The 13,024-nt window shown below is 42.0% G+C and overlaps 1 protein-coding gene across 1 annotated transcript in view; it reads right to left on the reverse strand.

Moving 5' to 3' along the window:
- Nucleotides 1-13,024, reverse strand: part of LOC115812185 (receptor-type tyrosine-protein phosphatase mu) — a 98,614-nt gene that overhangs the window by 32,259 nt on the left and 53,331 nt on the right. The window contains exons 12-16 of the mRNA XM_030774669.1: nucleotides 9,967-10,243; nucleotides 8,743-8,779; nucleotides 8,363-8,437; nucleotides 6,897-7,032; nucleotides 4,720-4,749 (exon numbers count right to left, since the gene is read on the reverse strand). Coding sequence (XP_030630529.1) covers nucleotides 4,720-4,749; nucleotides 6,897-7,032; nucleotides 8,363-8,437; nucleotides 8,743-8,779; nucleotides 9,967-10,243 — 555 coding nt within the window. The remainder of the gene's footprint in view (nucleotides 1-4,719; nucleotides 4,750-6,896; nucleotides 7,033-8,362; nucleotides 8,438-8,742; nucleotides 8,780-9,966; nucleotides 10,244-13,024) is intronic.

Here is a 13,024-nt window from a genome sequence, read left to right on the forward strand (position 1 = left end):
GCAAAAGAGACAGATTAGCCTCTATGGATGTAACATTGAGGCGCTAATTTGTTACAGCTCCTGCCTAGGACGGGGCCACAGGAGGCAGGTAAGGAATGAACTATCTTTGACATCTTAAATTGATTATCACCACTGCATGACTTAAGTATCTTTCCGACTCAAAATCTAATCTATTAGACAACCATAGGCTAATGAGGCTATCCTACTGTTGTGATTTTTCAAAAACGCCCTGTTTATTCAATTTAGCCACGCTGGCAGTACCATATGGTGACAAGCCCCTGTCGCCTAGCCCTGTGAGCACAACATGAAGCTAATAAATGAACAGTTAGTGCAAAGCTCTGTGTGTCAAACACTGACAGTCACTCTGCCCTGTCACTGTGAAGTGTTATCTGCCCAGACAGCAGTCTCTCCACACTGTCTGAAAGGGGACAGAGTTATATTAGCGAATATCTGACAAAACACCGGCTCTGAGGGAAGTGGTAATACACTGGATGACACCACCCTAATGATGGCTAAATATCATAAAGCTCAGTACCCTCTCTCTCTCTGTCTCTCTCTCTGTCTGTCTCTCTGTCCCCCCCCCCCCCCCTTCTCTCTCTCTCTGTCTGTCTGTCTCTGTGCTTGTGAAGTTGTAAATGGCTGTAGAATGGGAGGTTAACAGTGTGAGGAACACAGATCTGGAGATGTTTGCTTGTCTGTGGGGAGCAGCAGAAGCCTGTCTGTGGCACACAGCGGGTGTTATGCTGTAGATTAATCACTATGCCATTCACATCCCATTTGTAAGGCGGATGAGGAATGACAGAATGTTCCGGCACAGAGAGCTAATGCCATGCACCATGGGACTCAGCTCGGAGGGTATGCATGCGCTGGGAGCACGGGTCTCACTGTTTACCATTTTCCATGCCTGCTACTGTAACACATAACTGCAATTCTGCCCAAATATACTTGAAGCAAGATGAAAGTAAGTCAAAATATAACAATTTTACACAATTTTAGAAGTACGGTGACTACATTTTGGTGTGATATTTATTAATCTAATGTTAACGGGTGTGTCCCTGTAAATCCAATTGCTTTACAGAACATTCAGACAGACCGCATTCACTCACTATATTCATTAGGAATTCATTTAAAGGGAAAACACAAGACTGAGACATTTTCTCTCACTTAATCTGTGGTAACTCTCATTAAAAGTTTAAACATGCCCAACCAACAATGGCCCAGCAGGACACTTGTGAAGCCTCCCTCCCTCACAAATCTTTTATCGACCACATTTCAACAAAAGACTGCTAAACATATTGTTTATTTATATGCCATCGAATCCTTGGGCGATAATTCTGCCCAAACACCTTCAAAACAACTTCAAACCCTGCTCCTCAGCATGGCAATATTCATATACGCCATAGAGATGAAACTGCACTGTGGTTTTGGTGTATGCCTGTGACGTGTGTGTCACTGAGACAAAGGCATCTTCATTAGAGCTTTTTGGACACAGGAAACAGTGGGGCATTGTGGGTAACGTGCTGGGCTGCTGAACCGCTTGCTTTAGATGACTGCCGCCCAGCAGAGAGCAAACATGGACACAAAGTGATGAGTGGCTTTGAACAAGGAATCTGCGGTTGAACAGAATTAAACTATGACACGTCTGTTGAGCAAATCCTGCTGGAAAGTTCTATTCTTCTGACCAATAGAAAAAAAAAAAAAAAAAAGCAAAAAGAAAAGCACACAAAACAACCACTATTGCGATTGTGTTCCGTCAAAAATCTATTTGAATGTTCGTACATCACATCACATCTTATCAAGAAAAATGTCTGGGCATATTTTCTTTTGTTATTTTCCTTTTTAAAATCTGATTTGTGCTATCTTTTAAATCAAACTCAGAGCAGCTCACCAGACTTGAGTATGCATCGGCACGGTGGAAATAACTATTACATGCACATTTATTCAATGGTTTACATAGAGTGCCGTGTAGTTCTCTAAAACAAACTTTACTGGCCCATTTAGTGTGGAAAACAGGAGAGGCCTTGGAGGCGCTCATTTCTACGCTTTCTGGCTCTCTGAATTACAATTAAACAACGCCCAGGGCACAATGGCACAATCCACTAGCTATTTAGAGTTTTGACACAGGAGGCTGATAAGCACAAAATGGTTTTATATATCTTTATTCACTGAAGTAGGGGGTTGTGAAAGAGAGAGAGAGAGAGAGAGAAAGAGAGAAGAGAGGAAAGAGTTATCTCACTTCTTCATAATAAATCGCTATGCTTGTCCTCTCCACAGTTGGCTAATTCCATTTGCCGTTGCAAGACGTACTCACACTCCGTTAGCTCCCTTTCTCTCTCTTTCCTGTGCTATCTCTCTCTCTCTCTCTCTCTCTCTCTTTTCATCTAGCTTTCTGTATCCACTTCAGCTATCCTTCATTACACTCTCACCTAATTATACAGTTTGAGGCCATGTGCAGTATCCCAGTGGTGCGGAGGGGTCACAGTAGCCCATCCTGGAGAGGTTATTATCCAGCAGAGACACAGAGGGTCTCTCCATCACTTCCCATCAGCCCTCTGACAGACTGCCACGTTAGTGACAGCCCAGCACTGGAGAGATGGAAGGATAAGGGCAGAAGCGATTGTTTTGTTGTTCCTATCTTCACCCACCACCGCTTTCTCTCTCTCTCTCTCTCTCTCTCTCTCTCTCTCTCTCTCCCTCCCTCTCTCTCTCTCTCGCTTTCTCATCAGGATGCTGAGACTGTCAGTGAAACAAATGTGCTTCGCTTGTTCCAATTAGCGTGATTCCTGCACAGAGCTGAATCTGGCTTGTAGAGTTTAATGAAGGTGTTTGTGCTGTTGGCTGAGTGCACTAAACACCCTGACTATAACAGGGCCCTCCTGTCATCCTGACGGAAATCGCTCGCAAATGATGCCGTTTGAGATTTATTGGATTGGACGGGATGGGCTGGGTAGCTCGAAGACGAGGCGCCATCCGTATATATATACACCCTCTCTCGGCTCTCTCCCCCTTTTTTTTTATTGAGACGCTTTATATTGCCATTTCACAATGCAATGGAATGGAGTGAAATTCATGAGGAACCTTGGCGCTACTGCTGTTCTCTGGATGTCAGGGTATAAATGCATTGATGGTTTCCTTGGAGACATCCCCCCCCCCCCTTATTGGGCTCATTGACAGGGTGGGTGATATGGTCTTAACTCCCGTCCTTGTTATTGACGATATGACAGAATCATACATCCTTAAGGGCTATTTCACCAATATTTCTTTCCAGCTCAGTCTCCACACTGAATCCAGCAAGCCTCTCTGAGCCTTGTACATATGTCAATCATTATATTCATATTTGGGGTTGAGTGCACTGCTTGTGGCAATCTTGCCTGAAAGTAGTGATGGAATCAAATGCTAAGGTACCTGTCTGACTGAAATGAGAGCGTTCACATCGGGCTATCTCTGGCATATCTCTGGATGCGATCTCTAAGCTTGGCGTGTCAACATCTCCAGCATCTCAGTATTCATGATATGGAGCTGATTCTAACGCTAACATTCATTATTTGTTGTGATACGTTACTATTTCAGTTCCAAAAGCATTCATTAAACAATCAAATGCTTACAGCGTTGGAAAGGGGCCTCTGTTCAAAATCACATCGACTTTGTTTTGTCAGATTATTCTGAGAAGCATCATCAAGCAGTAAATGCTTGTGTAACCAAGCATAGGCAGAACAAACAAACTCTGTCCATCCTCAAGTTGAAAAGTGAATGCACATTTAAATGAACCCCCACTATTCAACATTTTCAACTAATCCTTGCATCGTTTCCTGTGTCACATAGGTTAGGCTGTTACATCAGCAGTCAGACCTCTGTACAATGTCTAATGCTTAAGTAACATTGTGTACTGTAACCAATGACAGCACAGTGCTACCGGGGACAGGAAGCTGAATGAGGATTACATGCGAAAAAAAAAAAGAAAAAAGATGAGCCATGCAGGAGAAAAACTCAACTGAAAATGCTACAGCATGGATCATGTAACAAGAAAACTGGTGTCCAGAGATGATGGGGTGTGGAGTAAGTTGTGGTCATGACTACAGATCAGGAGAGGGCAGGGTGGGGTACAAGGCATTTTCCCATGCCTGTGGTCAAAATCCAAGAGACAAGGGACGTTAAGTGTCCCTCTGGACTCTCAGTGTTAGCAGCATCAGGAAATCATCGTTCCTCATGCCATCAGTCCACAAGCATAGCAAAACTGTTAAGTTGCTCTCTAAACTCCGCTGCTTCATAATAGAACAGTATCTGAATGAATGTGAACTAATACGTTGTTTATCAAGGTCTCCTATCTGACTTAAACATTGATTGTGAGAAGACAGGCATTTCAATATGAGACGCTGAGAAAATAACTGAGAGAAAATCATCGGAGAATCATCAACTTTCAAAATTGCATTAGCAGTATTGATTCGGCTCACAGGAAAAAAAAAAAAATCCAAAAAATCAGGTTTCCATGGTCATGTAACCAAACAACAATTTAAATTTCAAATTCATTTAAAGCAAAGCCTGTACTGAGGTATATTTATATGATTTTTGTTGTTGTTGTTGTTGTTGCATAGCTGGAAAATTATTTAAACTAAAAATGCCTGTCTACAAATTAATCTATTCATGCAGGGCAGTGTGAAAAAAAAAAAAAAGTTGAACTCAAAACATGGCACTAACATTACACAAAGTGGTTTTACTTACAGGTAATAAGTGTAGGAGTGATAGTTTCTTCTGCCGAGTGGGGTGGTGGAAGGATATAAGCAGTGGAGGGGGGGATGGAATGAAAGGAAAGAAAAAGTAAAAAATATTAATGTTTGAAAAAGATATAAAATGAACAAAAGCAGATATGGTGGCATACGTGAGAGACTACTAGTGATTGTGACAGCACGGTGATCGCAGGGGGCTTTGACATGCGTGGGGCTTTAAACATTTCACTGGCTATATTTACAAACCTTCACTCAACACACACCATTTTACAAGCTGCACGGAAAATAGAACCATATCAGCTTTGACATCAGGTACGGCTCAAAAACATTACAGTGTTTTACAAACAGGTAGAAGTATGGAGTAAAGAATGCAACACTGAAGAAAATTGCAAAGGTTAAGTGGGAATTAGGTGACGCTTCATGTGAGGACCCCTTAAGAATGTTCAACTTGACAATTTTATAAAGACTCAATACCACCTTTATAACAGTGTTATACAAGCTTTATAAACATTTGACAACAAGTAGAACTACAGGTTGTATATTACAATTTAACCTCTTACCATGTTATGAGTAAAGACAATATATGCCTTAGAGGGGTAATGGTTGTCTAAGTTTCTCATGAATTGAGTATTATAAGTGTTCCATAACTGCTACATGGGGTTTCAGATGAAGAGTTACACAGTTAGGTTTGGACAGTTAGACAAAGGTACAGTGGGAATAGTAAGAAAAAGACAATTATATATCAATGCTACATACAGTCAAGCTCACCAGTTCAAATTTATTACACTTACTCAATTCGTCTCCTATAATGTCCAGTACACACATATGTACATAAAGAGAGATATTTTGTTTCAGCAGTTATATTAAGCAAGTTAATTCTCTTCTCTGCATGAGACAAATTCATAATATCATCTGAACTCGGGGGCCAGATTTAACACGCAAATTAGTATGTCTTACCACAGTTTCATTTCTAATTTAATACAGCAAATTAAATCAAACAGATGCAATGAGTCCAATCATATTCATTCATTTGATGAAAGTATATTGAACTAGCTATAATCCAAACTGCTTTGCATAGTTATCATTGCGTTCACTTGTCGATCAGACTTTATTGAAAATATTATTCTTCATGCACGGAAATATGAAAATTCAATATTTTGGTAAATTTAAGAGGCGTATGGCCAAAAAAAAAAATCAAAACTCAGGATGCAAAATTTTGCATCCTGGTCGATGGAATTTCTGTAATGGTGCTAAGAGGCATTAAAGAGAAGACAGTTCCTCTTTCTCATGAGGTTTACCATTATGTGGACTGCCTGCTGGAGAGGACTGCCTGCTTGGCTTAGCCTTGGCGCTGATATCAAACAGGGCGTCTGAGAGCACACCCCACTAATCTAAAGCAAACTTAAAGGAGCTGACATTCAGTTATTTCGGGCCTGTGTGTGTGTGTTCTGAAAGAGCTTGGATATTTGCTGAGGCTCCCTCCTGAGGCCCTTGCGTGGGGATACGGGGGGTTTGGTTAGACGCAGAGGCGGCGGCTAACGTACGCTAGCCTGCAGCTAGCTCCTCCCTCTTGCGCTGAAACACTTTCATCAGCGGTTCTCTCTCATCCCTTCACTATGTTCTAAGACGCTGGCTCTTCACCCACATTTCAGCGTCAGAATGTTACTGTGTTAGGCTTATAGAGACAAGTAATACGTTTTGTAGTTTACTTAAGGAGAGCACATTCTGTCTACCTGCTATCAAAAACTTTCAACAGGGCTTCAGTACATATTCAGGATTTCTACCTATTTCCAACAGGGCTTCAGTACATATTTAGGATTTCTACAAATTTCCAACAGGGCTTCAGTACATATTTAGGATTTCTACAAATTTTCAACAGGGCTTCAGTGCATATTTAGCATTTCACTGACGGATTTATAGGAATATCAGTCAAAAATAAATACGGAGCATATCTATAATTAATGAGCAGAGCTGAACTTGAAAATACTGCTCTTATTTTTTATGGTTATTTTTAAAGTGAATCCAAATTGGAGTATATAGAACAGCTTTATCAGGGCAGTAACTACTGGAAAGAGAAAAACTTCATTTGTTTGAATGAGGTTCTTTTTTGAGCAGTGCCTGTACCTAAAAGAGTGTGGAACCGTTTGACGGTGGTTCTGTCTCTCAGCTTACCTCTTCTTCATGAGAAGCACCACTCCGAGGAAGATAATGACGAAAAGAAGGATGCCTGCGATGACTCCAGCGATCTTCACCGTGTGATCTGTCTGTTTCTCTGGTTCGACAGCATCAGGCTTATGCGTGGCCGCCCCTGAAAACAACCACAGGGCAAACGTCACCCAGAGTACCACACACATTATTCAATGTCCCAGGGTGAATTTTTTCTGTTTTTGCTTCCAACACCATTATCAGACACTTAATATCTGCAAATAAATAATCCGTTTAACCAGGGAGAGATTTATAATTTTCTCCTCAAATATGAGGTGTCACTGCTCGGCTTAAGGGGGGCCACGCTAGCGGAGATAAACAGCAGGGGCCCTGTGAGTTCATAAATGCATTATTCTCTTTGTTGCTGACAATCCACAATAATAATAATAAAAAAAAATTCTTTTCACCTTGGATATCATGACTGGGTCAAACGTGGAGAGCAGATGATGAATATTCCACTTTTAGGTCATTTATTCAACGACTGGGTACTGTGGGCTGATAAACCACCACCAGGCTAATACAATGTTTCTGGTAGGGAGAGATAGCTAAGGGGAGACGGCACACACAGAGCCTCTGTAGTGTCTCTGTTTGTTTCAAAAGATAAGACTCACATAGTGTAGCCCTGCACTATAATGTAGCTACGACACAAGCCTACCACCTGTAAAGAGAGTCATTTCCAGTCACTCTATAAGGTTTAGGATGACAAATGGTTTAGCTGCAGCATTCCGCCTCACTGAGTTTGTTCTTCCTGATGCAGTCCCTTCCAAACCAATCACTTCGACAACACATACATCCCTCCAGTCAGTTGTGTCTACAGTTCTGTGTATCTCTGGCAGCTTGCGCATGTGTGTGTGTGTGTGTGTGTGTGTTGGGGTGTGTACACAACATGTCTGTCTTGCTGTGTGAAACAGTGAGAGTAGATGTGCATGTGTGTATTGTCTGTGTGTTGGTGTGACCCTGTAAGACCTTGACAGGCAGTGTCAGGTGGCAGCTCTCATGCTACTCAAATTATGTTATGTCTTGTTGTGTGTGTGTGTATGAGAGAGAGAGAGAGAGAGAGAGAAAGAGAGAGAGAGAGAGTGTGTGTGTGTGTGTGTGTGTGTGTGTGTGTGTGTATACATATCATTACTGATGTGACCTGACTTTTGGCCTCACAGGGCCACTGAGTAAAAAAGAGGCATTCACTCACTCAGAGCGTGGCAAAGTTATTGACAGGGGACAAAGAGGTGGTTAAAACGCATATATTTGCAAGTGCAAAAACACATGTAGGTTGAAAAACACACCATAAAAGCACTCCTGCACACACACACACACATACACACACACACACACACACACGCAAACACACACACAAACCACAAACACACATCCCAAGAGCCTGTGAGAGCTGGCATGAATGGGCAGAGGCTGATCAGGTTGTGGAAGTGACTGACCTGTTAGTTGGTTGTCACCAGCTGCTGGAGCCATGCGGATATAGGGAGTAGTGAGCTGTGTCACCAGAATGGCAGCTGAGCAAGAGAGATAGATCCATAACAACATGCAGAGACAGAGAGAAAGAGAGAGAGAGAGAGAGAGAGAGAGAGAGAGAGAGAGAGAGAGAGAGAGAGAGTACTTCAGAGTGAAGCTCGTTGGTACCACACCAGAGACAAAGCTTGTTTTGTTCAGTATTGTTAGCAAATCTCTTTTTATCACTTCAAATAAGACCAGTGAGTGGGTCAGTTAGACAATCACAACGTGAAGCATTATGTTTACAAAGTGAGTCATAGTGTTATGTTAATAACACAGGCTCATTGTTTGTGCAGACAGGTCTTACCTTTGGTAGCAACTCGCACACAGTCGATTTTAGTTTCCTATGCCAAAGAGTAGAGACATAGTCAGGTAAAAGCGAGAAAAAATACACTATAACACATGAACACATTTTGCTTACATCATTTAGCGAATACAAACACATGTACACAGCTTTACAAGCTTTAAAAATCTCTACTTGTTTACTTGTTCAGTCATATTGTGAAGTGGAACATTCAGTAACATGTATATAAGTGCACAGAGCCTTTTTTTTCTGTTTTGGGTGAATAGCACTGAGAGACCGAACATTAAAAGCAGGGTCCTCTGATTTGATTAATTATTCGTCCTGAATGAATGGACTGATACAAGGCTAGTTCTGTAAGTGCCTCTTCCTCATTCAACGGAAACACTAAAACACAGCCCCCTGCTTCAATTAATCAATCAATTAGCCCCCGAGCTACAGCCTGTCTGGGTTGGGGGTCTTTTAATGGAGACAGGAGCTGCCAACACTGTCAGTCCAAACTCGGCCTTTTCTTTAAAAGCGCGAGACCGAAATCGTGTGTATGTGAGGAGGTAGGGAGGGGGATGCATTAAGTTAAGCTGAGTTAACGTGTGTGGTGGAAATCTGTCACCGGCATTTGTCAAACAGGTGCACTCAGGCAATGTGTGCTCTTCCTGTCCAGCCAGTTGAGAGCATTTAACGCCATGGTCAGAGTGCTTTTCCAACTCCTCCCCTGGCACTCAGAAAAACTCTTTTTTATTGTGTTGGGTTTTTTTTTTTGCCCTCCCGCAGCATGCTGTTTTCATATGCGCTAAAGATTTGAGACGTTGGTCTGACTGTCCTCGGGGAGCCTCTTAACGGTCATTCTTATTCACGACCACAATTATACCGCTCCTCAAGCTCCTATTCAATTGCTTGCCTTCTGCTTTCAACAGGGCAAAGCAGAGTGGCACTCTATAACACACACACACACTGCCACTCTCGCTGGCCTCCCAGACTTGCACGTGTGTCCATGTGACAGCACTAGCATGTGAACTCGAGGTTGTCTGTCCAAGTAGACCAAGTTTCTTACTCTTCTCACTACTATGACTATTCCTTCTTGTGCACTCTGTTCTCTCTTGATTTTCTCCTCTCCGTTCCTCTCTTTGTAATATGTGAACAGCTAACTATGAGCAATCTCTAATTGCACCTGTATCCTGAACAGTATCCTATCTCCTGAGATAGAGATTGAGTTGAGTGTGGTGAACGGACCCCGTTGGCAGTGCTGACAGCCTGGTAGTAGATGCTGTAGCTTTTGTGAGGCAGCAGGGGTGCGTTCCAGTAGCCACTGTAGGTCTTGTTGTCTCCGACGGTGAAGGGCTGGGGGGTGGCCAGGCCTGCCGAGGAGAACTCTGCCGTGAAGTAGTACTGGGAATTGAGCAGTGTGCTGTTCTGGAAGTGGATGGGAATGGGGTAACAGCGGAGGATCTCTGCCTCTCCACCACGAGCCCTCCGTGGTCTCTCCTCCTCCACCACCACCTGATACACACTGAGAGAGAGAGAGAGAGAGAGACAGAGACAGAGGCAGAGAGAGACAAACAATACTATTGTGAGGAAATAGTGTCCATCTTGATGGGAAATTAAGCTTGACATGATGCCTCAGCGTACAAGGTAAACCAATAAGTATCACTATCAGATGTGTGATTACAAAAGTTACAAAATTCATGAAAGCAACTATTAAACCACAGCAGTACAAAGAGCTTCACTTTAATGAGTTTTCAAAAATAACGCAACACTCACTCAAAGGGAAAGAACAAATTTCTCCACCAAGTAGCAGACAAATTAGCTTTGCCAAACTACTGCAGCAGCCATGTTTGCTGCCTAATCATTTAGAGACTTAAAGGTCAAATGGCTACTCTCATTTCCTTTCCAGAGAACTGCACTTATTTAGCAAAAGACTCATAAAAACTAGGGGAACTACAAGAGCTTGAATGCCATGAATGCAATGGTGACGTAAAACTGGTTGTGGTAACGCAGACGAAGAGACACCATGATAAACAGTGCAACAAGCAGTCGGTAGAAACAGTGTAACAAATGGTTGATGTAAACAGTGTAAGAAATGCTCAAAGTAAACAGAGGTGACATTACATGCGCATCAGAAGATCACTGTAAACGTACTCTGAGCTACCCACTCAGTGCAAAAAGAGAGAGAAAGCTGACCCAGCCGTGAAGTGAATGTTGACTGATGCTAATCTGACCTTTTGGTCTGCTAATCTGTAATAAAGTTTGGATTTGTGTGGATTGCTAGGAAAAGGTTATCTGAGAATATAAAGTGCAAGGGTGTATAAATATACTGTAGTTAATGAAATTACAAAATTCCACATTTATGCAGCTGCCCTTTTCCGTGCTTTATCATTATATGGGAACTGAATCAGCTGAAATTGTCCTAGTTGTTTCTGTGTCTGAAAACTGCATCCTCCAACTTTTACTCTTCCACAAACAAGCCCTCAGCCTGACTAAATAAATATAAGCCCTCAGCCAGTCTCAAATAAATAATCACAATCAGGTATCCCTTCACATATTCATGAGGATTACATTTTCTCTTTTTCTAATATTCATGTCTCCCTGGGCTCCATGGGTTGTTTTGACTTTTGCACCACTCAGTCACCCTTCTATCGCCTTCCGGAAAGGGGCCTAATGCACAGAGACCTCCTGTTTGGATATAAAATATGATGTGATGAAATATTTAGCCCACTGAGACACAGTGTGAGAGAAGGAAGATAATTAGCAGCTTGGCTCACATTAGGATCAAAGTTCAGAGGTCAGCGGGTAGGCAATGGCAGCAGAGGAAGTCTACTAATTACATGTTATTACACATTTAATAGAGAATCTCACATATGTGAAATGCATTTCACAGCAATAAAAAGCCAGAGGCCAGAGTCATTGGACCTAACATCACTTACAGGGGTTGGACAAAATAATGGAAACAACTTGTTAAATAAAAGTTTTATTATTTTATATCGAGTTGGTCCTATTTTGGCAGCAATAACTGCTTCAATATGTCGAGGAATAGATTCATACAATTTGGGAAAGTGGCTAAGGGAATTTTAATCCATTCCTGAAGCAAAACCTGTTCCAGCTCTTTCAGAGATGATGGCGGAGGGAAGTGGCTCCTTACTTGCTGCTCCAAAATATACTAGTGATTTTCGATTACGTTAAGATCTGGTGATTGTGGGGCCCAATCCAAGTGTTCAACTTCACTGTTGTGCTCTTCATGCCAGTCTTTAACAATATTAGTTGCGTGAATTGGCGCATTATCATCTTGAAAGATGGCACCACTGTTTGGAAAGAGTGGTTGGACCATTGGGTGAATTTCGTCACACAAAATTGACAAATACTCTTTAGAGGTAACCGTACCATGCAGTGCTAACACAGGACCAAGAGAATTCCACGATATTGTGGCCCAAACCATCACAGAACCGCCTCCATGCTTAATGGTTGGGGTCAGGCAATCAATTGCCGTCCTCCATACATAAATTCGTCCTGAACAATGAAAAAGCGTGAAGAATGATTCGTCAGAGAAGGTGACATTCTTCCACTGGTCCATTGTCCACTTCTGATGGTCTTTGCACCATTTTAGGCGTTTTCGAACACTGATGGGGGAAAGAAAAGGTTTGGCGATGGCAGCCCTTCCATGGTATCCAGCTGCATTGAGCTCTCGATGAACTGTTTTGGTTGATACTGGGTTAGCAAGATGTTGGTTTAGCTCTGCAGTCACTTTAGTAGCTGTGGTTCTGTGATTTTTTGACACAATGCATTTTAGCGCTCTGCAGTCACGTTCACAGAGTTTTGGCTTCTGTCCAGAGTTACATTTCCCAGAACTAGTTTTCACAAGTTTTTGGTATGCCTTCATGACTTTAGAAACAGTTCCTCTTGATACGTTAAACAACTCAGCAGTTTTTGTTACTGAAGCACCAGCCATTCGCACTCCAACAATTTGCCCTCTTTGGAAGTCTGAAAGTTCACACATTTTGACTTATACTAATACGCAGACCTCTACAGAGAGAAAAATCTTGGGTAATACATAAAGCACAGGATGTCTGCAGTGCATATACATAAGATTTACATATCACTGGGAATCGTATTAACGTCTAAAAGTCAGCAAATTTATAGGTCTTGAAATACCACGTGTTTCCATTATTTTGTCCAACCCCTGTATATCCAACTGTCTATTTTAGTCAGTATTAATATGTGAAAAAAAAGACTAATGCTCATATTTGTTGATAATTAATCTTCAGCGTTATCAACCAATTAGTAGTAACAGTAACCA

This window comes from Chanos chanos, chromosome 5, assembly GCF_902362185.1.
Source record: "Chanos chanos chromosome 5, fChaCha1.1, whole genome shotgun sequence".
Classification (NCBI taxonomy): Eukaryota; Metazoa; Chordata; class Actinopteri; order Gonorynchiformes; family Chanidae; genus Chanos; species Chanos chanos.